This window comes from Myotis lucifugus, unplaced genomic scaffold (assembly GCF_000147115.1).
Source record: "Myotis lucifugus unplaced genomic scaffold, Myoluc2.0 scaffold_152, whole genome shotgun sequence".
In the NCBI taxonomy this organism is placed as follows: domain Eukaryota; kingdom Metazoa; phylum Chordata; class Mammalia; order Chiroptera; family Vespertilionidae; genus Myotis; species Myotis lucifugus.
In genome coordinates, this window is record NW_005871200.1 from 2,142,832 (window position 1) to 2,169,001 (window position 26,170).

The window sequence follows — 26,170 nt, forward strand, 5'->3', positions numbered from 1 at the left end:
TTGGGGAGTAAATGCTCTCTAAGTAAAGTGTATTCAGTAAACAGATAAATAAAAAGAAATTTCATTCTACCATGTTAGTCTCTGGTGAAAATGAATAACTTAGATGATTCATGGGTAACTATACCATAAAACTAGCCTTAGTTTATGATGCTGTGTAGCCAGATAGTATGGGAAAAAATACTGTATTGACATTTTTTGATGAATGTATTTGCTGAAGTCATCATAAGTGAAGCTTCCTTTTGTAATATGTAGGTATCAAATTGTGTCTAATGCTTACTGAAGTATCTTAATTTGATCCAGAGTTAGATTTTTTGTTGTGGTTATTAATCCTCACTTAAGGTTATTTTCCCATTGATTTTTAGAGAAAGTGGAAGGGAAAGGGAGAAACAGAAACATCGATGTGAGAGAAACACATCAATTGGGTGACTCCTGCATGTGTTTCATGGGAGGTTGGGAGAGAGGGAGAGAGGGAAGGAGAGAGAGAGAAAGAGAAAAAGAGAGAGAAGCATCGATGTATGAGAGAAACATTGATCAGTTGCCTCCTGTATGCCGCCACTGAGGATTGAACCTACAACTTACGTATGTACCCTAACCAGAAATCTAACCCACAACCTTTCAGTGTACGGGATAACACTCCAACCAAATGAACCTCAATGGCTAGGGCCAGAATTTTAAATTTTGTAGAAATCAAATACTGTATGCAATTTAAAAGATTGGGATTGGACTAGATGATAATTTAAGATGCTTTTCAACTTGAAATTTTACAGTAGTGGAGCTGGGTTATTCATTATGCATTTTAATTAAAAATACTACTTCTTACCTTAAAGCAAAGGAAAATATGACATTCTACCAACAGAAAAATAAATTTTATAGAGAATGTTCTCTTCTCCCTATGCTTTTCGTTCATTTTTTCAGATAGCAGAAAATATAAATATTTCTTATGAGTTATAGATTTTACTGGACCTTTTTCTTCTTGGTTATTATTCCCATGTCAAATGGAAAGATTCTGCTAATAAATGTTGGAATGAGTTTCTATTTAATATGTGGGAGAAATAAAAAACACACACACTGTTACTGTGAAATATAAAGGGAGAGAGATCTACAGGTACAGCATTATTTGGTTGGTAAGGCTTACCTTTTAACTTCTTCTTTTCACAATGGCTTGAAAGAAGACAGACCCAGGAAAGCCACGGAAAAAGAGGACTTCTAGCCAATGGCCGTCTCCTCCTGTTGTGCTTATCTTAAAAGATATGGAAAGCTTCACCACAAAAGTACTCCAAGACTTCATAATTATCAGCAGGTAGATGATGTATCACCTGGTTTTTGCACAAAATTTCTTGTATTAAGAAAACATACCATGTTTAACTTAAAAACAACCTTTTTCAGAGAAAATGAATGGCAACATCTTTATTTTAATACCAAAAGGATGTAAAGCAAGATGATTTCAAATTCCTTATAATTGAATGTTCAAAGATCTCCTATCAGATTTTCATTTGCTTTTTGACCAAAGAATGAGAATCAAAAGACAAAAGTCAGCCAATTTTAAATTAGCATGATAAGGCAGTATAGAATCTAATTTCTATCTCACCAAGATTGTCTGTCTCTTAATTGCTCCTTGAATGTATAAAGTATTTCAGATTGAGATGTTTTTGTCAGGTATTATTTTCTGTTACCTCTCCACCCTTAGAAGTTTTGAGTTAGCCCTACTGTTTGAGTTAGCTCTACTGAGCAAGAATGTTTTCTAAATAATATTACTTTATATAATACTAGAGCCCTGATGCACGAAATTTGTGCAAGGGGCTCGGGCCCCCGCCGCTGTGGTGGTCGCCTCTGCCTTGTCCCCCACCGCTACAGCTTTGTCCGGCAGGTCGTCCGGTCTAATTAGCATGTTATGCTTTTATTGTTATAGATATCTAGTGAGAATCTACTTCCTTGATCTCATTGGATCTTTAAGGCAATCCTGTGAGATTTAACTCTATTTTAAAATCCAATAGCTTGCATTACCCGTGGTACATTTTTTAAAGTATAATTTATTTTGTTTCCTATATGTTAACTTATTTAATAGTCAGGGCTACATATGTTTAATTTACTAATATACTTATTATTCCTATTTTGATAGTGTCTTTTTTCCCCACTAAAACTAAGATTTCTAGATCCTAAGACTTTTTAAAAAATAAATATTTTTATTGATTTTTTACAGAGAGGAAGGGAGAGGAATAGAGAGTTAGAAACATTGATGAGAGGGAAACACCAATCAGCTGCCTCCTGCACACCCCCTACTGGGGATGTGCTCACAACCAAGGTACATGCCCTTGCCCAGAATCGAACCTGGGACCCTTCAGTCCGCAGGCTGATGCTCTATCCACTGAGCCAAACCAGTTAGGGCCTCAGACTTTTCTTAATGCTAATACTGAATGCTTAACATACTGGAAAATGTACACTATAGAATAGTGATGGAAAAGCTCTACTTTTATGAAGCTCAGACTTGTGACTACCTTTACCATCAAAAGTAAGGAAAAAGAACTTAAAACAGTAACAGAGTCCATGCAATACTCCTATGATGGTAGAACTGTATACAGCTATACTATGAAAAGCAATAGCTAACAGGAGGGAGCAAGCAAGATCATCAGCCTTGTTACACAGGACTAACCTGCAGTAGCTCTCAAGAAGAGAACTGTTTTACTCTGGGGAAGTCATTTGTGTTCCTGTTGGTAATGCTAAGAATCAATCATATTCAATAAGTTTGAGTTAAGGATGCGAGAAAAGGATGTAATGTTTTTTAGTAATGCCCACTAAAACTATGTCTTCGAAATGTGTCTGTTAGAAATGTCTATAAATAGAGTAAGTTACCTTGAAAATTAGTGATCTTCATGTCACTGAACTCTTAAAGCATAGGCTGGATAACTAACTTTGAGGAATACTGTAAGTGGGACTCAAATTTTGGGTGAGAGGTTAAATTGTATGGTATCTTACACCTCTTCTAACACTTCAGACTGTTTGGAAATATATTTGCTAAAGAAATCCCACTTCTGTATTTTTTTTTAAACTAGTCAGCATCTACATGAATTTCCACTAATACTCATTTTTGGAATTGCCACATCTCCTGTTATCATCCATCGGTTGCTTCCTCATGCAGTATCATCTATGTTGTGTATAGAAATATTCCAATCTTTGTCTTGCAAGGAGCACCTGACTACAGTAATTGATAAGGTAAAAATAAAAAAATTTACCAGTGAAATAGGATGAAAGAAAATTGCCAAGAATAGATTATAAGTGTAAATGTTAATGATAAATTTCTGCATCTCTTCAGAGTATGATATTGAACATATTCCTTCACATATTTTAATATTTTTATTGAATGATTTTGTGGTATAGTATTGCCTCTTGAGTTAAAAAGATAAGATTTATGAAAAGAATGATATCTGTCAATCTATAGCTATCAATCAGTTATTACTCAATGGAAAATTACTGGTTTTAAAAATAAATTTTTACAGAATTTAATGACTTCCTGGTAACAGTAACAATATTTTGACTCTTACATTTAATATTAAATGATTTGAAATTTTTAGTGGACTCTTTCTTGTCATGCTGCTCTTGACTGAAAATAAATACTAATGTTTTCCCAGACCATAGCTCTATGCCTCTACCTAAATAGAAATACACTTCTTTAGTATTGACCTTCCACAAATTGTTGCTAGACTCAGCTCCCTTGAGATGTGCTTTATGTTGCTTGTGTAAGGTAAACTAATGACAACCTTCCATTTAGTTACTAACCACTTATACAGTTTTTCCCCATAAAGGTGGTATCCATTGGTTTGCTGACACTCTAGGAAAAATTTTTCCAGCTATAGTTTTTAAAATTGCTTGGTTGTAGCCAATTTCAGTTGGCCTTCTATGACCATGTTTCTGTTTAAAATGTCTAGACCAGGGGAGGGGCAGGAGTGGGGTGGAGGGGGCCAATGAGGAAGGAGGAAGGGAGACATCTGTAATACTTTCAACAATAAAGATAAATTATAAAAAATGTTTTTAAAGTCTAGTATGACTTCATTTTCAGATGTAAAATCTTCACTATAGGCCATTGAAAATTAGATAATACAAATTCAGCTATTTTATATTTTTGAAATAGACATGTTAATTTGGGGTTTCTCATCTAATAGTACATAAAATGTATCAATAGGGATGAGAAAGAAATCAGATAACAAGAATTGCCAAAACTTGTAGCTTCAATGGCTTCTGGTGGGAGAAAGGGGTTTATATAGTTGATAGGCAGTATTTTTTAAAATGAGGAATTGAGTAGGAGGTGATGGACATCTTTGATTTTGAACATGTGGTATGAACAGCTCCTTTTTGTTATTGTTGTGTAAATTAATTTAAAATTTTAGTTGATGTTTAACCTAAAAAACCTAGCTATTATTATAGCTCTCATAGTTACTGTATCATAGTCTCATTCTTTGACTCATTACTTATACTTGATATTTATGAAGAATAAAGACTAACAAGGAGTATGTCCTGTCCCCATTTATCTCTTTCAGCTACTTCTTACAACTCAGTTTCCCTTTAAACTGAGTGAAAAAGTATTACAGATTCTGACCAGCATCTTTTTATATTATGATTTCTCAATACAGAACTTTATAAAAGGACTTCAGGTAAGAAGACACTAATGGATTTGAAAATTCACAAGCTGATTCCAAATAATTTGCATGTTATTTCAAATTGACTAGTGTGATATTTAAGGCATTTTAAATGGCAAAATCTAGAATAAGTAAATTCAAGTTATATTATTCTAGGTCCTACTATTGCTTTGTTACCTTGCAGCGAAAATATAGAGAATGCATTAATTGGATAGCAAAATGTCCATTCCAATGATTCTTAACCATGTTAGGGGGTAGGGTGGGAAAAGAGACCTTTTTTAAAAAATTTGATGAAAGCTTATAGACTTTCTACCTAGGAAATCCTATATAATAAAGAGGTAATATGCAAATTGACCCTCACACCCTCACAAGATGGCTACCTACAACCAGGCCAGCAGGGGGGTTAGTGAGGGACTACCAAACAACTGAACAGCAGGCTGCGTGGGGCAACCAGGCCGGCAGGGGGAGGGCAGTTGGGGGTGACCAGGCCAGCAAGCAGGTGAGCGATTAGGAGCCAGTGGTCCAGAATTGTGAGAGGGATGTCCGACTGCTGGTTTAGGCCTGATACCCAGGATTGGGCCTAAACTGGCAGTTGTACATCCCCCCAAGGGGTCCCGGATTTGAGAGGGTGCAGGCTGGGCTGAGGGGGATTCCCCCCCCCGCCCAACCGTGCATGAATTTCGTGCACTGGGCCTCTAGTGTTATATATAAGGGGTCAGCAAACATTTTTGTAAAGGACCAGATATTAAATATTTTTGGCTTTGCATGCTACATATGGCCTCTGTTGTATAGTCTTTGTTTTCTTTTAAAAAAACAACAACCCTTTAAAGATATAAAAAACATTCCTAGGCCATATAAAAATGGGCTGTGGGTCATAGCTTGCTGTCCTCTGCATATATGTGTATGTGTTCATTTATATTTATTCTTATATATTGGGAATGCATTTTCACCAAGATTTCCTAAATTGCCAGAAAAAAATTCATTAATCTAGCTTCATAACATCTATTCTAAACTAAAAATAGACCCCATTCTTTAGTTGTTTAAAACTTAATATTATTTCCCTCTCTTGGTGACTACCTAAAATACCTTAGCAAAGTGTAATCATTGTGAACATATGTCAGTTGTCAAATTGATTAAAACCTGTATATTAGTAACGTCGGTACAAAAGCACAATATAATACCTCATGTTTATGTAGTGCCTAGATGATTATAAATTACTTTCCATATCCACTCTTTTTCCATATAAAACACTGTAGTGGTCTGTTGTGGCTAATATATATATTTTTTTCAGTTTAGATATTTTTTATAAAAGTATTTAAGAGCAAGAAAATATTTACTTTAGCAATATGTGAAATTAAATGATATGGAGTTATAGCAACTTCTAACTTCTTATTCATTTCATTTTATTCATTTATTTATTCATAATTATTTATTAAGAGCCTACTAAAATCCAAGCACTATGCTAAGTTCTAGAAATGCATAGGACAAAGAAATGTCTGCCTTCAAATTGCTCATTGCTTAATGAAGGAGGAAGAAAAGTAAACATGCATTTATAGTTCTGAGTCAATGCTATGAAAGAAACATTCCTGGAGATTCTATAGAAAGAAGTGTGTCCTAAGGAAGAAGAGCTAGCCAGGTCAGAATTGGAAGAGCAGTCCCGGCAAAGGCAACCAGAGAGGGAGAGATCTATCAAAGATCTACTGCAGTAATATAGACAAGATATGACAAAGGCTAAATAAGGTAGTGATAGTGGGAATGGAGAGGAGGAAACAAATTTGAGGATGAGATAGAATCAACAGAATCTGGTGACTTAAGTAGATGATAGGATGTGTAAGAGAGGAGCATAAGTGACAGATATAAAGATTCTGGTTTGGCAGATAGATTTGAGGTTGGTACCATTTATTAAGTGTACATTTAATATAAATGAAAGCCAGTTAGAAAAGGGTAAGTTTTTGAATAGGCTAATTTAGGTTTTCTTGGATATAAAGATTTGGCACTGAGGAAAAAAATCTGGGCTAGAAATATTTAGGATTTATCATTAAAAGGTGGTTAGTTGAAGTCATGTAATGAGGATGAAATATCAAGCAGAGGAGTAAGGAAAGCACTAAGGGTAGAACCTTAAGACAGACTGATACATAAACATGAGCAATAGAAAAGGAGACTAAAAACAAAAGGAAAGCCAATAGAAAGTAGAGTACTACTGAAGTCAAGGGAAGAAGGAGCTTTAGAAAATATAAATTGTAGTCTCAAATACCATTGAAAAAGTGAGTGAAGAAAAGGACATTAACCAAGTTACTAATCTCTGTGGGTCTCAGTTTTCTCATCTATAAAATAAGGGGAATCAGATTGGATGATTTTATAGGTTTCTGATCATTTACGAAGCACCTCCTTTGTGCTGGGCACTTTACTAAGTATTTTTTTTGTTTCATTAATGTATTATTACCCTCAATTTTGCACATGAAAATACAGCCTTAGGGTAAGTAGCTTGGCCTAAGTCACATAGCTAATAAGTGGCAGAACATTTAGACCCCATTTGTCCAGTTTTCCTAATCATCAGTGGGAAATATGTGTAAGTCCTGATTTCTGTAGAGGTAAATAGGGAATATGATCATTCTGCATATGTTTAAATCCTTCCTTCATCAGGTGGATACGTTAACCAACTTGTTAATTGACCCAGAGATTGAGGACGCACTTGGACAAACTAGTTAAGTGACACTGGGTTCTTATCCTATTTGTAGCTCTACTGTAGCTCGTGACTTGCTCCCATTCCTCCTCTCCAGGAAGTTCCTTATCATGTTTGATTTTTATTTTTCTGATGTTTAAAAAATGGTGTTAACATTAGAATAAGTATTACCACATTAATGTCATTGGAAAATCTAAGTAAGAAACAAGATTATGTTAATATGTGCAAAAATAATTTAGCACTTGGCATGGATAGTTGCTTTCTGATTTATACTTGTTTTTAAGTTAGGCTGGTCCTTCACCTCACAGCCTTATACTTCCTCCAGAATGAACTATTTTGGAGGATTTTCTCTAGCCTTGGGTATCTGGTCTGTAGCTCTGTAGGCTCAGAAATTCATTATTAGTTTACCCAGGAAGGACCAAGCTCAAATACCTTAAGAGTGTTATGTAAACTAGCATATTAACTTATTATTTTGTGATGGGAATGCTATTTCCCAGTGATCACAGTGTGTTTTGTCTACTGTGTAGGGAACTGTCTCTCCAGTATCAAGGTATCTGGAAAAAAGCAAACTGGTCAATAGAAGGTTGCTTAGAGTCAAAGTTTTTAATATTTGGAGAGTTTTACAAGATATATCTTATCAGTTATGGCAGAATCTGGAAAATCATTCATCCTTATACTGTGACAACTACAGCATTCTAGTTACTAGATTACTTGTACCTATCTGATACTGTACTATGTTTTCCTCCATGAAGTGGAGGAAAACTGAATTTAAAAACTGAATTTAAAAAGATACATTTTCTTTAGCCATCATCATTTTTCATTATTCTTTTTATGAAAAAAGAATAGGCAAAGCTTCTACCATTGTAACATTTTTATTTAGCAGACCAGTTTTTACACTGATTTTAGATTGGTATTTTTTATGAGTTTTGGGACATCGATTAGAACCTTAGGTCACATCCCAGTCTCATCCCCACAACATTTACTGTACTGTTATTTTAAGTGAGTTACTTCTGCAAATAACTAATTTATCTATTTGTATTAGTTTCTTTAGTTTATACTTCAGAGATTATAATGTTCTGACCTTGTCCACAAAATGAAAACCTTAAAATATTAAAGGTATTAACCATTTATGTATTTTTTGCAGTTATTGTGACATTAAGTATATTTTGTGTCATAAATACTTCTGCTGTTTAAAAAAACAACTAAAATTGAGCAGACATAGGGCAAAAGATTTACTGACAAAATATAACAAATATATTTAATCTTTACATTTTTTTCAGCTTTCTCTATTAGAGCATTTCTATTCCCAGCCCCTCAGTGTTCTGTGTTGTAATCTCCCAGAAGCCAAGAGAAGAATACATTTTTTATCAGATAATCAATGTGAAAACATCCGACGTCTTGCATCATTTAGGAGGTAAAAAAAATAAAGTGTATATTTAACATGTCTTATGATAGAGTTTGGGCCAAAATAAGGGATCTCAGATGCAGTTATTTTTGAAGATGAAAAAGGAAAAAGAAACTTAATTTTTTTAGAGCAGATTTAAACCCTTCTGTGTTTTTTGAAAATATATTTTTATTAATTTCAGAGAGGAAGGGAGAGGGAGAGAGAGATAGAAACATTAATGATAAGAGAGAATCATTGATTGGCTGCCTCCTGATGCCCCCTACTGGGGATGGAGCCCACAACCCAGCATCTGCCCTACTGGAAATCAAACTGTGACCTCTTGGTTCATAGATTGATGCTCAACCATTGAGCCACACTGGCTGTGCCCCTTCTGTTTTTAATTGTGAGATTTCTTTGTTGGATTTGAAAATTTGGCATGAAGAAAAGTATTTTTACAAGGAGACATAATTTACAGATTCTCCAGAGTTACTTTTTATAAATAACATTTCCTATTTCTGGAGTTTATGATTGGACCCCTAGACTGTGAACTGCAGCTGACTTAAGGAGTTAAAAATATCATTAAACTATCATCTTGAATGTATTTTTGAGAAGAAATGAAAGAATGTGACCACCAATCTAGGTAGTTCTTTTCCCCCATGTGCTATTCAGATACTTAGAATGTTTAATTTTCTCTTTTTGTGTATGATACGGTAAACATTTTAGGTACGTGGAAAAGCAAGCTACAGAAAAGCAGGTTGCACTGTTGACTAATGAGAGATTTTTAAAGGTAGGAGTGTGGCTGTATTTCAGTTTTATTCTCCTTGTTTTCTTAATGAAAAAGAATATACACATATATATTGAGTTAATTTTACAAAACATTTGTATATCTTAATATGCTTTGTAGAATGAAGTAGTCCTTGATAATCATATAGGAATGTGACTATTAAAGATTACACTAAACCTCATATCAAAGATAAGACTTTATTAACTAGAACATTAGGTTTCTCCTATGGCCTATTTTGAAAACACTTTTAGATCTCAGTTTTCTTTCCACATGACAGTTTGGAAACTGCAGACAGTTTCATTTTAATGTCCTTTTAAAGACTGTCATAAATAAAAGCACATAGAAGCCATGTAGTTTAGGAACCCACTGCTAAGTGGGTATTGATTTGATACAATGTCGTTATATATTGATAATATAATGCCAGGAAAGAAGTAATGAGCTTAAAATATTATGAATTAGCCATAAAATGAAGGGAATGTCAAAAGAAAGAGTTTGGTTTATATCTTTTATGAATAATACTTGGACATGGTACATCATTCACAAGGCAAAGGCAATATAGAGTGAAAAGATTCCAACTGCCCTCTTTCCCTTCCTGAATATAGCCAGCATTATTAGTTTCTTACATATCATTCTAGAGATATTCTCCACATACACAAGTAATTATATATATATTATGAGGGTTTCCTCCCCTGTCTTACAGAAATAAGTATATTATATACACTATTATATCTACCTTGCTTTGTTGTGCCCTCTCACAGTCCGGGAGCCCTCAGGGGATGTCTGACTGATGGCTTAGGCCCGCTACCCCCAGGGAGTGGGCTTAAGCCAATAGTCAGACATCCTTAGCGCTGCTGAGGAGGCAGGAGAGGTCTCGCCACCGTTGCTGTGCTCTCTAGGTGTGAGCCCAGCTTCAGGCTGAGCGATGCTCCCCCTGTGGGAGCACACTGACCACCAGGGGGCAGCTCCTGCGTTGAGCAGGATCAGGCAGAAACCGGCTCTCCGATATCCCCTGAGTGGTGCTGGATTGCTAGAGGGTGCAGGGCAGGCCGAGGGACCCCACCAGTTCAGTCAGGGCCAGGGAGGGACACAGGAGATTGGCCAGCCGGGGAGGGACTGCGGGAGGGCTCCAGGGTGTGTCTGGTCCATGTCACTCAGTCCCGATCAGCCGGACCCCCGCAGCAAGCTAACCTACCTGTCAGAGTGTCTGCCCCCTGGTAATCAGTGCACGTCATAGCAAGTGGTTGAGTGGCCTTAGCATATCATTAGTATATTACGCTTTGATTGGTTGAACGGCCAACTGGACAACCGACACTTAGCATATTAGGCTTTTATTATATAGGATTACTTTTTTAAAATATGTTTTTTATTTTTTTAGAGAGAGATGAAAGGAGAGGGATAGATAGAAACATCGATGAAAGAGAAACATTATTGATCAGCTGCCTCCTGCACACCCACTACTGGGGATCAAGCCTACAACCTGGGCATGCACCCTGACCAGGAATTGAACCAGCTAATTCTTGGTTCCTGGGTCAAAGCTCAACCTCTGAGCTACACCAGCTAAGCTATTAAACATCATTTTTAATGCAGAATCCACACTGGGCCTTAATATAAAATTACTTCTAGATTGAGTTTAAGAATCGTTTTCATAATTTCTGTAACCTTTTTAGAGCAGTACAGAAAGTCCTCAAACCCTAATGCAGGTTATTTTGGTAGAGAGGAAATTTAAGAGCCACTGGAAAAGGATGTGTGCATGTTTACTAAAGTCTTTTAAGATCACATAGATTAGCTCTCTGCTAAGTGAGCTTGTTGCCAAGTGCATTTCCTGCTAGAACTTTCTTTCGAGAGTGTATTTTTAAAAGCCCAGGAATAGATTTTTAGAGTACCTTTAACCATTGAGTTACAAAGGGAGAACATGTCTAGGCTAGTTTCTTGTAGAAATAGCCTGATATTTATCTCTGCTTTTCAGTAACTTTTTGTGTACTGTCTAAGCATTTATTTCTACTGTACTTGTTCTTGTTGCACTCATCAGCCTGCTTCTTATCTTTCCTGAATTCATTTTAGAATTTTATGTTTTTTCATTTAGAGGCATATTTTTTGAGACTTACATAGAATATGAAGGAGCATAAAGATTTATACCCTTAGCCTGAAAAAGTTATCTGCAGGCTACCTGCTGAATTCAAAGGACAGAAGAGGTCTATGAAAAATTAGTGTGTCTGTTGATTTGAATAGTGTAGAGTGAAAGTATCTTTGAATATTTTATTCTTATAATGCTTTTTTCTTTTTATAATTTTGTTTTTAAATACAATATAATTCAACTTCATGTGTATTTTGCTACAGTTTTAAAAATTGGAAAAAATTTCACATTAAAATATGGTACTGCGTGATGTAGGGAAAGATCCTTATCTTAAACTCAGAAATCTTACATTTTATCTTCAGCTACTCAAGAACCACTTACCCTATTTAAGCCTCTATTTCCTTATCTAAATAATCAGATAATAATTCCTTGTACAATTTTCTTATAGGTTCAGTGATAATCAAAGTCTGCTCAGCAAGTGAAAGTTAAAAACAAATATAACTAAAACTTTCGTAAATGTAAATCATATTGTTACTATTTTTACTATTATAAAAATTAAGATCTCAATATGAATACATAGTTTTATATACTATACTGTTTTATATACTATATATAAATATTAGAGGCCCAATGCACGAAATTTGTGCACGGGGTTGGGGGTGGGGGAGGGGAGGATGTCCCTCAGCCTGGCCTGCACCCTCTTGCAATCCGGGACCCCTCGGGGGATTTCCAGCTGTGAGAGGGACCCCTAGCTCCTTACTGCTTGCTCACTGCTCCTTAGCGCTCCACGGAGGCTGGAGAGGCTCCCGCCACCAGCGCTGCACTCGCCAGCCGTGAGCCCTGCTTCTGGCTGAGTGGAGCTCCAGCTGTGGGAGCGCACTGACCACCAGGGGGCAGCTCCTGTGTTGAGCGTCTGCCCCCTGGTGGTTAATGCGCATCATAGTGACCGGTTATTCTGGTCGTCCAGTCCTCCCGCCGTAACAGTCGCTGGACTTTTATATATATAGATTATATATAAAATATTTTGTTACATAGTCATATAGATTATATAGTTATATAGACATGCCTACTCTTAGAGTTTATTTTTATTTATTTTTTAAAAAATATACTTTTATTGATTTCAGAGAGGGAGAGAGAGAGAAACATCAATAATGAGAATCATTAATTGGCTGCCTCCTACACACCCCACATTAGAGATCAAGCCCGCAACTTGGGCATATGCCCTGACTGGGAGTTGAACCGTGACCTCCTAGTTCATAGGTCAACACTCAACCACTGAGCCATGCTGGATGGGCTTAGAGTTTGTTTTTGTACCTAGTTTCTAAACTAAGATTTCTAAGACATATACCTCAAAGTATATTCCAAAAAAATGTATACTCTTTATGTCTGGGCTCTTTCTGCCCTAAAAATCTACTTTCCTCTTTATGCTGATGAACTAAACCTATGGTTATCAAATCAGAATCACTTGGAGAGATTGTTAAAGGAGATTTCTGGGCTCCATCCCCAGAGGTTCTCATTGTAGCTCTATTTCCAGCAGGGTTCCAGGTAATGCTAGAGACCATTCTTGAGAACCACTGAACTAGATTGAATCCCTATGTTATTTATCTTTCCCTTACCTTATTTTAAGTATTATACTAATGTGTGAAATCCAAATCTAAACAAATGATTCACTTTCATTATCCTCTGACTGGACTCAAGGTGTTAAAAAAACCCTCAACTCCCTTGAAATTATGGACCTTGTGTTTACTAAATATTGCCTTAAAACTGTATCCTGTATCAGACAGACTGTCCAATCTATGAGGGAAGGTCAGGGGTGAGGGGGTAAGAGATCAACCAAAGGACTTGTATGCATGCATATGAGCATAACCAATGGACATAGACAGTAGGGGGATGAGGGCATGTGCTGGGGGGTGGGGGCAGCCAGGGAGAGGTCATTGGGGGAAAAAGGAGACTTATGTAATACTTTAAACAATAAAGAATTAAAAAACACACATACACACAAAAATTGCAGTTAAGGTTTAAAAAACAAACAACAAAAAAACTATATCCCAACTGTGTATTTTATAAACTTAAGGACTGGGCTTTTTGAGAGTGCATTTTTAAATTAAAAAATTCAGCTGACTAAACCATGTACATTTGCATAAAATTCACTAGGAAGTTTAAACTAAGGTGGGACATTAGACCATTTGCAGCTGATGAAAGACTAAAAGATTCTGTGCATTTTCTTATTTCTGAATAGTCTGTCCCTTGAATAATTGTACAGTGCAACTGGGTACAATGGCTAAAGAGTATACTCTGACAATTAGCAATCAAGTTCTAGTAAGTTTAAGCAGAATAAGCTTACACAACTATCATTGACTGAAACTTCTGATGACTCATAGCTTTCAGACCCTTAAAAGAAGTTTAACCAAATAATCTTTAGAGTTTCTTTTGGCTCTGGAATGCTATGATTTTATGAATTTGTTCATTAAATAGATTAGTAATAATTTTTCCTGGCTGGTTAAGTCATTTAAATTCCTCATTATAATTTTCTTTTAATGTATAGGTTTAATTGAAGATAAATTATTAGTTATTATTAGTTAGGCAACTATAGGTTTTAGATGAAATAGCAGGAGACTGGATATACTTTTACCGTGTTTTTTGCCCCATAGTGTTGCTTTAGTAATTAAACCTTTTTTTTTCTTCTCAACTTTAAAACTTTCATTTAGGAAACTGTATTTCATGAAAAATTGAGAAGTCAAAAGAACCTGAAACAGAACTTTCAAATTTACTATAATTGCTTGTGCCTGAAATATAAGACTGTGGCCTCATCTTATTTGCATAATTGTCATCATTATCTGATCATAAAAAACACTAGGCCTCGAAATACTGAAAAGGTTTTTTAAATAATGAAAAATTACTTTCCTTTCCATGAGCAAATGTTTGGGGGAAATGGGGGAATATTAATAGCTTTTCCCAATTAGTTTTTATGCATTGCCTCACTGTGAGTCACAGCCACCACATAAGACAGATGTTTTTACATCCCTTTGTATTGATGGGGGAGTCACAAAGTGATTAAGTAAGTTGCCTATCTAAAGTGTCACAATTAGCAAATGGAAGATCTGGCATTAATTTCCAGGCCTGATGTCAACTTTATTGAAGAGTTAGTGTAAGCTGAGGAGCAGGTGCCCAGGGTTCTTTACCAGTGTTTGAGAAATCTGAAATGGAGTTTTCAAATAATCTCACACTCCAGGGCACAGTTCCTGATTGTGCAATGTTGCCCATGCTGTGTAAAGTATTCTTTTCTCTCCTCATACAAGTAAATTCCGGAAAGATGTTTTTCAATTCTACTGTACCACTCAGTTATTTGTATATATAGTTACTCCACAGAGTAAAAGTAATGGGTAGTGCAAGTAGCATAAAGTATGACTTTATTCAGTAATAGATTCCTTTTTCTATGGAATGCTTCCCCTGTTTAAAAGCTATTTAAGCATTCATCAAGGGAAGCAATTGTTGCCTTTATGCAATTTCTATGTTACAGTTTACAGCAGCGATATTCAATCTTTTTTTTTTATCTCATGGCACATAAACTAATTACTAACATTCTGTAGGACACCAAAAAATACATTTTTTGCTGACCTGACAAAAAAATAGGTATGATTTTGATTCATTCACACTGGATGGCTATTGTTGTGTTGGCTGTTGTCGTTCTTGTTATTTGACAATTTAAGGGAAAAGAGATCAGTGTTGCTGACTAAATAGTCAGGTATTACCTGTTTTAAAAATTCTTGCAGCAAAAATTGCTGGTTGACGGTAAACATAGAATTAAAATATGCTCTCCCAGTTAGTGGTTAAAGTACCATTTGCACTGATGTACTGGTGTACTGATGATGATAGCAGACCTAGATTTTTGAATAACCAACTAATTCAAATATTGGGAAGAAAAACATTTTTATATTAAAGGCTTTTTTTTTTTTAAATTTTCCCTAGGCTTTCAGGTGTTTTTTTTTATTTGCCCTAAGGCCTAGGGCAGTGATGGCAAACCTATGACACGCGTGTCAGAGGTGACACCTGAACTCATTTTTTTGGTTGATTTTTTTTTGTTAAATGGCATTTAAATATATAAAATAAATATCAAAAATATGTCTTTGTTTTACTATGGTTGCAGATATCAAAAAATTTCTATATGTGACACAGCACCAGAATTAAGTTAGGATTTTTCAAAATGCTGACACGCCAAGCTCAAAAGGTTCGCCATCACTGGCCTAGGGGCTAATCCATAGATTGCTGAAACAAGGAATTGATTTCTAAGTGATTTAGAGTTTAGGAAAATATCTCAGATTTGCTGCTTTTTAGATTTGTTTGAATTTATTGATACCTGAAGTGTTCTTTTCTGCATGGTTGACTACTAAAATTAATGGGTATCTGCAAGATATTACCGAAAAAAGACAGGCCAGTAGTTAAAGTCCTTTATTTGACTTCTCAGAAGAGAAAAGAAATCTGAAAAGCAAATCATAATCCTCTTAAGAAAATGTTACAGAAGTAAGCAGTCATGAAAATATAAGGCCTGAAAAGCTCTTGCTAGGTTGCAGTGTTTTAAAATCATTTCTAAGCTACTTCAGAAGGTTTTAAAAAACAATGCTCCTTCTCCTCAACCTCCCTTCCCCCCTAAAAAAAAAAAAACCTTTTGAAATTGATTTGCAAGATTAGTCATCCTTTCGGTTTCTTAACACACTGTCTTTCATATCATACCGAATTCTAAATTATAAAGCTTGTTGGCTTTAGATTTCTCTTTTTCACTATTTTTTTCTTAATTGGTAAAGTGAAAGAAAAACCTGTACATATTGGAGAATCTCAACAAAAGGCAGAATCACCTGTGATGTTTCTTCCCTTTCAAACACAGCTCTAGCTGTACTTTAAGAAAAGCATACATCGTAAGTGGGACCTCAGTAACTGTTAATTATTGGTCATCTCCTCACTCTTCTGATGCCAGTGAGGTAGAGGGTAATGGGCCTACTTTGCTCTGGCACACACTAGGTGCCTGGCACAGGCAGGCATCCAACAAGGTGCTCTTTTTCGTGTTTGTTTTTCTTAATATTGATTTCAGAGAGATGAGAGAGAGATGGAAACATCAAAGATGAGAGAGAATCATCAATGGACTGCCCTTTGCGTGCCTCTTACTGGGATCGAGCCCATGACTTAGGCATGTGCTCTGACCAGGAGCCACACTGGCTGGTTAAGATGCTATTTTTCACAGTTGTGTTTTGGGGGCCACACTTGTATTTGTGGCAGTGCTGTAGATAGGAGATTAAATCACAGTATTAATTTTGGTGTGTGTAAAATAGACTTTATACTAAATAAAAAATACCCAGCCTTTACTCTGGATTTTGTATACATTATAAATTCTCAGAATTGAGAAGGATGATTTGTTATTCTGAATCATTTCTTTTCAGTTTTTCTGAAATTATATATATCCATTAAGTAGATTTATTGTTGTATTTTTTAAATTACTGACTTACATATGTATTCTGTGATTTTTTTAGGAGGAGACACAATCATTACTAGAAAGCCTGCATGTGTACCATACAAATTACTTTCTGGTTTTGAGATGTCTTCATCAGTTCACTTCTTCTCTTCCCAAGTACCCACTGGGTCGACAGGTAACCAAAATTTCCTCATTTGGAATCTGTGAAGTCAGAATATTGGTAGTTTCTTGCTTTGATTTCGGTAGCATTCAGACATCAGAATTTGAAATGGATCCAAATCTTGCAGTGAGTGCACAATCTAAATCCATTCCAGCTGTACCCATTACTGGTAATTGAAACAATATTTTTTACTCTGATGGCCACAACTAGAAACGACCACATCAATCCTATTGATGTTGCTTCCTCTGCAATGTATTTGTGCTAAGGCATTTCAGCTTTTTCTGTTTAACACTTTCCATCACTTAAACAAAGGTGACCCTCCACCTTAGTGAAATGGAAAAATTCTGTTTAAGAATGCTTAATGGTTAACCTTGCATTATACTAAGAACTAAAAGGGAACTAGTACTTCTCCCTGCAAAATTATCCTCTGCCGGCCTTTGTGTCATATAAACCCATGAACCATCTGTAGGATTTTAATGGAAGAATTTTGTATTCTTAAAAGTTTGCACTTAACTCAAAGGTTTAGAGAATAAATATGTAAAAAATGACTTGTTGCCCTGGCTGGTTTGGCTCAGTGGATGGAGTGTTGGCCTGCAGACTGAAGGGTTCTGGGTTCGATTCCAGGTGGGGACACATGCTCAGGTTGCAGGCTCGAGCCCCAGTGGGGGGTCTGCAGGAGGCAGCCCATCAATGATTCTCATCATTGCTGTTTCTAACTCTCCCTCTCCCTTCCTCTCTGAAATGAATAAAAATATTTTTTTAAAAATGACTTGTTTATAAAATGATTGCTGCCATTAAGCCTTTTTTTTATTAATCACATTATCATTTTCATGATTTTTGTGTTGCAAAGTGACCGGTGATTAACAGCCAATTCCAATATAGTTTCACTTTCCTTATATGCAAATGATGTTCTTATAAATACTGATCCATGTGATATATGCCAGTTTTTTTGTCGTCTAAAGAAAATGGTTGTTTTTAATAACCCTAATTTTTTGACTAGTTATGTGGATTTTGTCAAACTAGTAGTATGCCAACTTAGTACATCACTTTTGGTTCCTCATAAGTGTGCTATTCACTTACAGATCAGAGAGCTGTACTGCACATGTTTAGAAAAGAACATATGGGATTCAGAGGAGTATGCATCGGCCTTGCAGCTGCTGAGGTAGTTTTTTTTTAGTCTGCTCTAAGCTTGCCAATATGTAACATCTTCCTCCAGACCTCTGCCTGCCAAGTAGTTTTATAAGTAGCCATGTGTGTCTAATATTTCTATCTATCTTGAATTTATGTTTGTAGCTTACAGTGTTTTTAATGTAGCAACCATCCATTTCTTTGTTGGTGTTACTTTGTTTTTAAGTGTTATTTTTAAAGTAAAACAAGTCAAATAGTAACACTACATGAGTAGGTATGGATAGTTCTCATGGAGCCAGCTTGACATGGGGCAGGGAAGGTAGTCATGGAAAGCGAGCTCACCATGGCCCTTCGCTGCTTGAGTGGCGGAGCAGCATCACTAGGGGAAATGCATCCTGTGAAGGAGGTCACTGCTGACCTTGCTGAGGAGCAACCACGAGTAGGCAGTGGCCTTGATGCTTTTCCCCACCTGAGCTGGCCCTGTTCACATCAACATGGGATAATTCATAAATTATTTATCTAATATTACATGAATAAGTAAGGTATATTGTGGAGTTATTATTATCAAAGATCAGTTACCGTCCTTGACAAATGCATCTTTTTTAAAGTTATAATCATTTGTTTTCCTTGGCTTTATATGTATGGTGACTCTTTAGTCTTCCATCAAAATAGTGACCACTTGAACAGTGAGAAAAGGAAAATCAAGTATGAGTTGTTTCTGCACACAGTCTTGTAATTTTCCTCAGTGGATATAAGTGCTTATATGAAAATATAAAGAAGTCTGAAAACTGAATATTTATTAAGCTTTGGCTTCCTCTGGGTCCACAAGAAAAGAACAGATGGGCACAGTAGGAGGAAAATTCACATTGACAGCACTTTAAGTCCAGAGACTTAATAATACAAATGTTTAGGATCTAGCAGGTGCAGTTTAAGATGGGAAACTAATTTTATGCTATTTGGAAAAATAACTCCCCATGGAAACTAGGTTGCTACTGAAAAGCTGTATTTTATTTTTTTTAAATGCCAGTAAGAGATTTTTATGTATTTATATACTTCTACTGAAATATTTCTGAGACTTCTTTTGTTTTCTATTAAAGTTAACATACCTATCTCAAACACCCAATTGATTCTTGCTAGATTTCCTCTTAAACCTTCATGATTAGTGATTGTCTTCCTTCTCCAGGTTGGTATTTCCAAACTCATAGATTCCTTTGTCAGGGAAGGACTTGTTCTTTTCCTTCTGTATCTCCCTTGGCCTGTAGTCTTGGGGTACAAGTCAAGGATCATGAATAGCAATTCCAAACTAGGGTAGGAAAACATGAATAATAACTACTCTGTGTGAAGGCTTGTAGGGTGCCAGGCACTGCATTATGTACTTTCAATACATTTTCCAGTTCAGTACTCAAGTATTACTAGTATATACTATTAGCCACACTTTAAAGCTGAGAAAACTGAAGCACAGATAGTGTTTTAGTGATTTGCCAGATTCTCTTAACTGTTGATGGAACCAGGTTCTAATCCAGGCTTCACTTTGAAGCTGTTGTACTTATGGATTTGGAGTTTTCATAAAGCAAAAACAATAGAAAGCAAAGTTTTAGTCATTTTGGTAAGCTGAGGTCAGAAACATAGGAATGTAAAAGGCACTAAGAGCAAATAAAGCAGCTACAGAAAGGACCAGCAAGAGTGGGCACTACAAAAGGGAAGGAATCTGGGAACCTGGACTGGATTTCTTTTCCCCTTTGTACAGATTAGACAGAGACAGGAAGTCAGAGACACTTGTCAGTTTGACATTCTAATTAGGAATCATCTGAATTTAGGAAACTGGACATTCTTATCATCTGTCTTCAAACAATTCAAATGATGAAAGAAATTAAGAATAAAATTATAATTGAATGTTACTTTGGAAAGAAAAACTAAGGTACTGTTAGAACCATAGTCTAGTAACATCTTAAGTATCTTCTCTTGAAAAATCCCTGTTATCTGGAAACTGACATGCTAAAGTAACCATAGATCTACTTGATGAAATATTTCGTGACCCTTAAAAAGTACTTAATTCTTTTTAAAAAATGTTTTTATTGATTTGAGAGAGGAAGGGAGAGAGAAAGAAACATCGATTTGTTCTTCTTATGCATTCATTGGTTGACTCTTGTATGTGCCCTAACTTGGGATTGAACCCACAACCTTGGCGTATCAAGACAATGATTTAACCAACTGAAAAAGTTCTTTTGTGGAATCACAAAAGACCCCTAGTAGCCAAAACAATCTTAAGAAAGAAGAATGTAGGTGGAGACATCATGCTTCATGATTTCAAATTATATTATAAAACTATAGTAATCAAAAACAGAATGGTATTGTCATAAAAACAGACAGATAGATCAATGGAACATAATAGAAATAAACCCACACATATTTGGGCAATTAATGACAAAAGATCCAAGAAAATACAATGAGGGAAGACGAGTCTTCAATAAATGGTGTTGGGAAAATTGGACAGATACATGTGAAAGAATGAGGCCAGACCACTATCTTATACTTCACAAAATCAACTCAAAATGGATTAAAGACTTGAATGTGAGACCTGAAACCATAAAACCAGAAGAAAACATAATCGGTAAATAAGCTTCTTGACATTGGTCTTGGCAATGATTTTTTGGAAAAGATCTACAGAATTTTGTATCACAGTTATTTTAAAAATCTATGCAACAGACATTGATGTGTGTGGGGGGAGCATGCAAGTATGCCTTAATAATATGTCATAATTTGATATGAGTACATGGTTCTGCATGTCTTCCATACTTCTCCTCTCTGAGTCAACTCTTGGAGCATGAAGACCACATACAGGATATGAATTGGTTAATTTTTTACTCAACTACATCCAATTATATAAGGACATATTTAAGTTAAAATGCCATTTGGGAACAGGAAGTGGTAAAAATGATGCCATCTCTGCAGTGAGCTAGGGAGTACACTGGCTTTTCCTGGTCAGCTATGAAAGACCTTAAGATGCAAAATTTACCTTCCTGTTGGAGAGACTCTCTCAACAGCCATCTAGAAACTAAATACTAGATGAAGAATTTTTCAGACATACGTAATTCTAAAAACCTTGCTTCATAATAAGATTGATCTAAGTCACAGTCCTCAACTTAGAGGAAGGTGATGGATCAGCTGGGCCTGAAGAGTACTGTGCCCTCACATTAGGAGTGATGGATTGCTATGGCAACGATTCTTAAATTGGGATAATGAAAAGTGTGCCCCTTTTTAGGGAATTTATTCTGCCCCCTACCCCATCAATTGAGATTTACTCATCCATACTTACTTCATTTTATTCCAAATAAGGGAACCAAAGCCAGAAACATTGAATGACTTTTTTGCAGATAACAGAGCTGGAATTTAAATCTGAATTTTGAAAGTTCAGTCTGTTTTTTAATCCTGTTTTAATTATTTGAAAGGTGGTGTAAAAGGAAATGTATATGGGTTTGTGGCCAATAGTCCATGTTCAGAGCATACCCACTTTTTAAAAATGAGCCAGCTGAGCCCTAACCGGTTTGGCTCAGTGGATAGAGTGTCGGCCTGCGGACTCAAGGGTCCCAGGTTCGATTCTGGTCAAGGGCATGTACCTTGGTTGCGGCCACATCCCCAGTGGGGAGTGTGCAGGAGGCAGCTGATCGGTGTTTCTCTCTCATTGATGTTTCTGACTCTCTATCCCTCTCCCTTCCTCTCTGTAAAAAAATCAATAAAAAATATATTTAAAAATGAGCCAGCTGAGCAAGTTTCAGGGGACTCAATGTCCCCACCCTTCCTCCCCCTCATGTCCTGACACTAGTCATCTTGGCACAGGCTGCAGACATAAATAAAAGAAGCCATAGTGTATAGTCTGCTTATCCTGAGTGTAACTTTATGAGTTTGTTGCAGAAACAGATTTGCAAGTTGAAGTTGATTGATAGCTGAAGGAATTTACTTTATACTGAAAGAAATTATTCTAATTTCTGAGGAAGGCTTCTGAGTTAAACAGTAATATATAGCTCAGCTTTCATTGAGTTGAAAAAACGTGACTCAAAAAACATTTGATCACTTTAGCTTACTTCAAAGAGACTAGAGATTTGGAATCTAAATAATGCATTGTTTTCTGACTTTGCAGATCATCTTTAGAAGATATTTAAAAGATCTAGTTATGAAAAATGACACAGTTCTACAGTCTGTGAGATGCTTCCTAAATAGCAGTATCTAACTTTTGATGGTCTAGATCAGTGATGGCGAACCTATGACACGCGTGTCAGAGGTGACACGCGAACTCATTTCTTTGGTTGATTTTTCTTTGTTAAATGGCATTTAAATATATAAAATAAATATCAAAAATATAAGTCTTTGTTTTACTATGGTTGCAAATATCAAAAAATTTCTATATGTGACACGGCACCAGAGTTAAGTTAGGGTTTTTCAAAATGCTGACACGCCGAGCTCAAAAGGTTCGCCATCACTGATCTAGATTTATCCATGCAGGAGATACATGAGATTGCACTATTAACATCTAATTTCTTACGTTTAGAGCAGGGTTCTGAATTTGCATCACAGTGGGTCCTCCACAATTATTTGTAGGTAAAGTCAGACAAACTGCTGAACTGTTGAAGTTCATTTTACAGCAAAATATGTTGAGAGTAATGTTTTTAGAGTAATGCTTTTCAGGCTTTAGTGTGCATAAGAATCAGCTGAGGTATGTTAAATGTGTAAATTTATGCCCTCTCCCCCAAAATTCTGAATCTTATTATTGGGAACCTCAGTGTGGTGGTCAGCAGCAACCTGAATTTAACAAGCACTCCACCACATTTGGACATATGGTCCAGGAACCACTTTGAGAAACACTGTTCTAGAAAATAAGGGGATAGGAGCCCTGGTCAGGTGGTTCAGTTGGTTGGAGCATTGCCCCATACACCAAAAGGTGGTGGGTTCAATTCCCAATCAGGGCACATACCCAGGTGGCAGGTTCGGTTCCCAGTCGGGCAATGTGCAAGAGGCAGCTGATTGATGTTTCTCACGTCAGTGTTTCTCTCTCTCTCTCTACCCTCTTCCTCTCTTTCAAGTCAATTAAAAAAGAAATTGAGGAAGAAATGAAGCCATTAAAGGAAAAGATAAGTCTTAATTGTGGAGAAGTTGGGTGACTTTGGGCCATTGATCTCAAATTGATCTCTTAGTCCAAAACTGGAATAAAGTATTTAATTGCTAATAGTGAGCCATGGTTTTTTTATATCAATAAACAGAAAAAATAATCTGAATTTTTATTTTTTTTTTTTATTAAAGTGAATGCCCACTACTACTTTTCTGCTAGTAAAATGAATAGGCAGCTAAGAAATAAAATGGAGAAATAGCTAATCAAACTTAGTTTGACAACTTATTTTTTCTTGTGAATTTAGCATTATACTTTTGTAGTTTTTTGGGCTCGATATGTTGAGCCTCTGATGGCAAAGATGACCCTTGTTTTTACCTACAATGAATTTTGCCCAAGTGAGAGATTAAGGTAGACAAGTAGATAGGCAATTAAATACAGAGTAATAAGGGCTGTGATGGGTGAGGTTTCGTGTGCTGAGGAACTAATAGACTGTACAGTTAACTTTCATTTGGAGGTTGAGCAGTTTCTTGGAGAAGTGGCATCTAAGATGAAATATCAAGGCTTAGGAGGAATTATGCATATTTTTATTTCACTTGTCATGATCATATACAATTGCTTTGTTGTGTTGTCTTTGAAGAAGATAATCTCTGAATGTTTGTAGTTGTTTTTTTTGGAAGCATTTTTATTTTTTCTTCTTCATTGATATATTTTCAGGTTTACGTTTTTGAATATTTTTCAAAGCAGTTTTATAATGGTGTGTTGAAAACCTGCGAGCTCATTATTCAGATCTTTGCATTAGCCGTGGATTGACTAGTTTCTCCTTATAGTCTGTTCTCAATCAGACGTTTATATAATCAGTACTTAACCAGAAATTATTCTGCACAATGAAGCAGAACACTCCATTGCCCTGCAGGATGATTGCTTTTAATGATTGCTAAAGGATTCTCTTTCTGTCTCAGTTAAGGAAACATTTTTTATGGCAACCTATAAAACTTTTAACACAGTAAGTACCACAAGCCTTTTTGGAACCATTTACTTGATGGTGATATAATCACTTAATCAAGTTGGTTAAAGATAAATAGCTCATTTTCCACATTAATATGATCTATTCTAGATGTGTTTTTTTCTTTCTCTTCAAAGTAATCTAGTATGATGGCTTTTATACTTTTAAATTCAAATATTTTCTTTTAGTTTTATTCTATTTCTTTGAAAGCAATGTGCTGGATGGAATTCACCAAAATTCGAAAGCATTATCACACTATCTTCAATTCCTCTCCTCCCATTCTCTCTCTAACTTACTTGTTTTTTTGCACAACTACCTTGATCAAGGTCAACAGTGACCTTCTTGTACCTAAATGTAATGGTCTGTTCTCCGTGTGCATTTGTATTTTTAAACTATTATCGGCATTTAACATAGTTCATCACTTTTTTTTTTTTAAACCTCACCTGAGGATATATTTTCATTGATTTTTAGAGGGATGTGGGGGAGAGAAAGAGAGAAACATAAATTGGTTGCTTCCTGTACGCACCCCAAATTGGGGGGATGTAATCCAAAACCCAGGTGTGTGCCCTGGCCAGGAATCGAACCCTAGACTCTTCGGTGGATGGGAGGATGCTCCTACCAACTGAGCTACACTCACCAGGGCAGAAGAGAAGATTTTACATGTCTTCTTAAAATCGGGAAAAGTTTGCCTTTTGTCCACCCCTACCAGTTTCTATATTATTGGTTTGGTTGATGATGTTTTTTGTTTTTCAGTCTGCATTTAAATTTTAGTTGAAGTAACCAGGTTAATTTTTTTCAGTAGTCATAATCTAGTTAGATTTGTATTTTCCCCCTAACTTAGTAATATTAGTATTTTTCCCCATTTTTTATTATGAAAATTGTCAAACATAAGAGAATTATCTTGCAGAATAGCATACGTTCTGGATTTGTCTGATTGTTTCTTCATGATTAATATAAGAAGTTTTAATCATTGTAGTCTTCATAATTTAGGACTGTTTGCTGAGAATAACTTGTATACTTATGTCATAGCGCTTAACATTACTAATATTAACCTGATTCCATTTCATTCTGTTACTGAATATGAGCTTAGTGGAGAGATCCTATAAGTAATGGCTCTGAGAACAGGATCTTAATTTGAGAATATCTGTGTTCTGTCTCCATTTCTAACAAAGATCTCCAATATGGCCTTAAATGAGTTACACAACTCTTCTGCTTGTTACAAAACAAGCAGAATTTCCCATGTTACTTAAAATTAAGTGGATTTCCTGACTGATGTTTATAATGCCCATAAAAGATATAAAGCTAGCTAAAATAGTAATTAGAGAAATTATTGTGATACTCTTCTGGTCCTTCCAAGCAAGCTTTCTTTTAGCATAAGTGTTATTTCCTCAGCAAACATTTCTTGTCTCATATTTACATTTATATCTGCAGTGAAGGGAAACCTTCAATGCCTACTGTATGGTAAGCACTGTGTTAGATTCTTCAAATACATCTTCTCATTAGTTTTTAAGCCTCCATTCTAAGCTGTGAAATAGGTGAGTCCCTGTTTCATTTTACAGACAGGGAAACCAAGGATCAGGGGTGTTTGGTAATTTGTTCTATATTGCAGACATGGTATGTGCCAGAGCCAGACTTTGAACCCAATGTTTGTAAGCTTTCTAAGCTGAGCTTCATCATGAGAACTCTTCTGAATACTTCTGAATGTCATACATATTGAGGAAAATCTCTCCAACAAATGTTGGTAGCTACTAATGA

General features: G+C 35.9%; 1 protein-coding gene across 5 annotated transcripts in view; it reads left to right on the plus strand.

Annotated features, from left to right (window-relative positions):
* Nucleotides 1-26,170, plus strand: part of ORC3 (origin recognition complex subunit 3) — a 51,280-nt gene that overhangs the window by 13,458 nt on the left and 11,652 nt on the right. For 4 of the 5 annotated variants that reach the window (XM_014461402.2, XM_006095360.3, XM_006095361.3 and 1 more), the window contains 7 exons: nt 1,170-1,300; nt 3,051-3,210; nt 4,533-4,646; nt 8,595-8,728; nt 9,422-9,485; nt 17,079-17,195; nt 18,263-18,342. In XM_014461402.2, coding sequence (XP_014316888.1) covers nt 1,170-1,300; nt 3,051-3,210; nt 4,533-4,646; nt 8,595-8,728; nt 9,422-9,485; nt 17,079-17,195; nt 18,263-18,342 — 800 coding nt within the window. The remainder of the gene's footprint in view (nt 1-1,169; nt 1,301-3,050; nt 3,211-4,532; nt 4,647-8,594; nt 8,729-9,421; nt 9,486-17,078; nt 17,196-18,262; nt 18,343-26,170) is intronic. The other variant, XM_014461400.2, reaches the window with a different exon arrangement.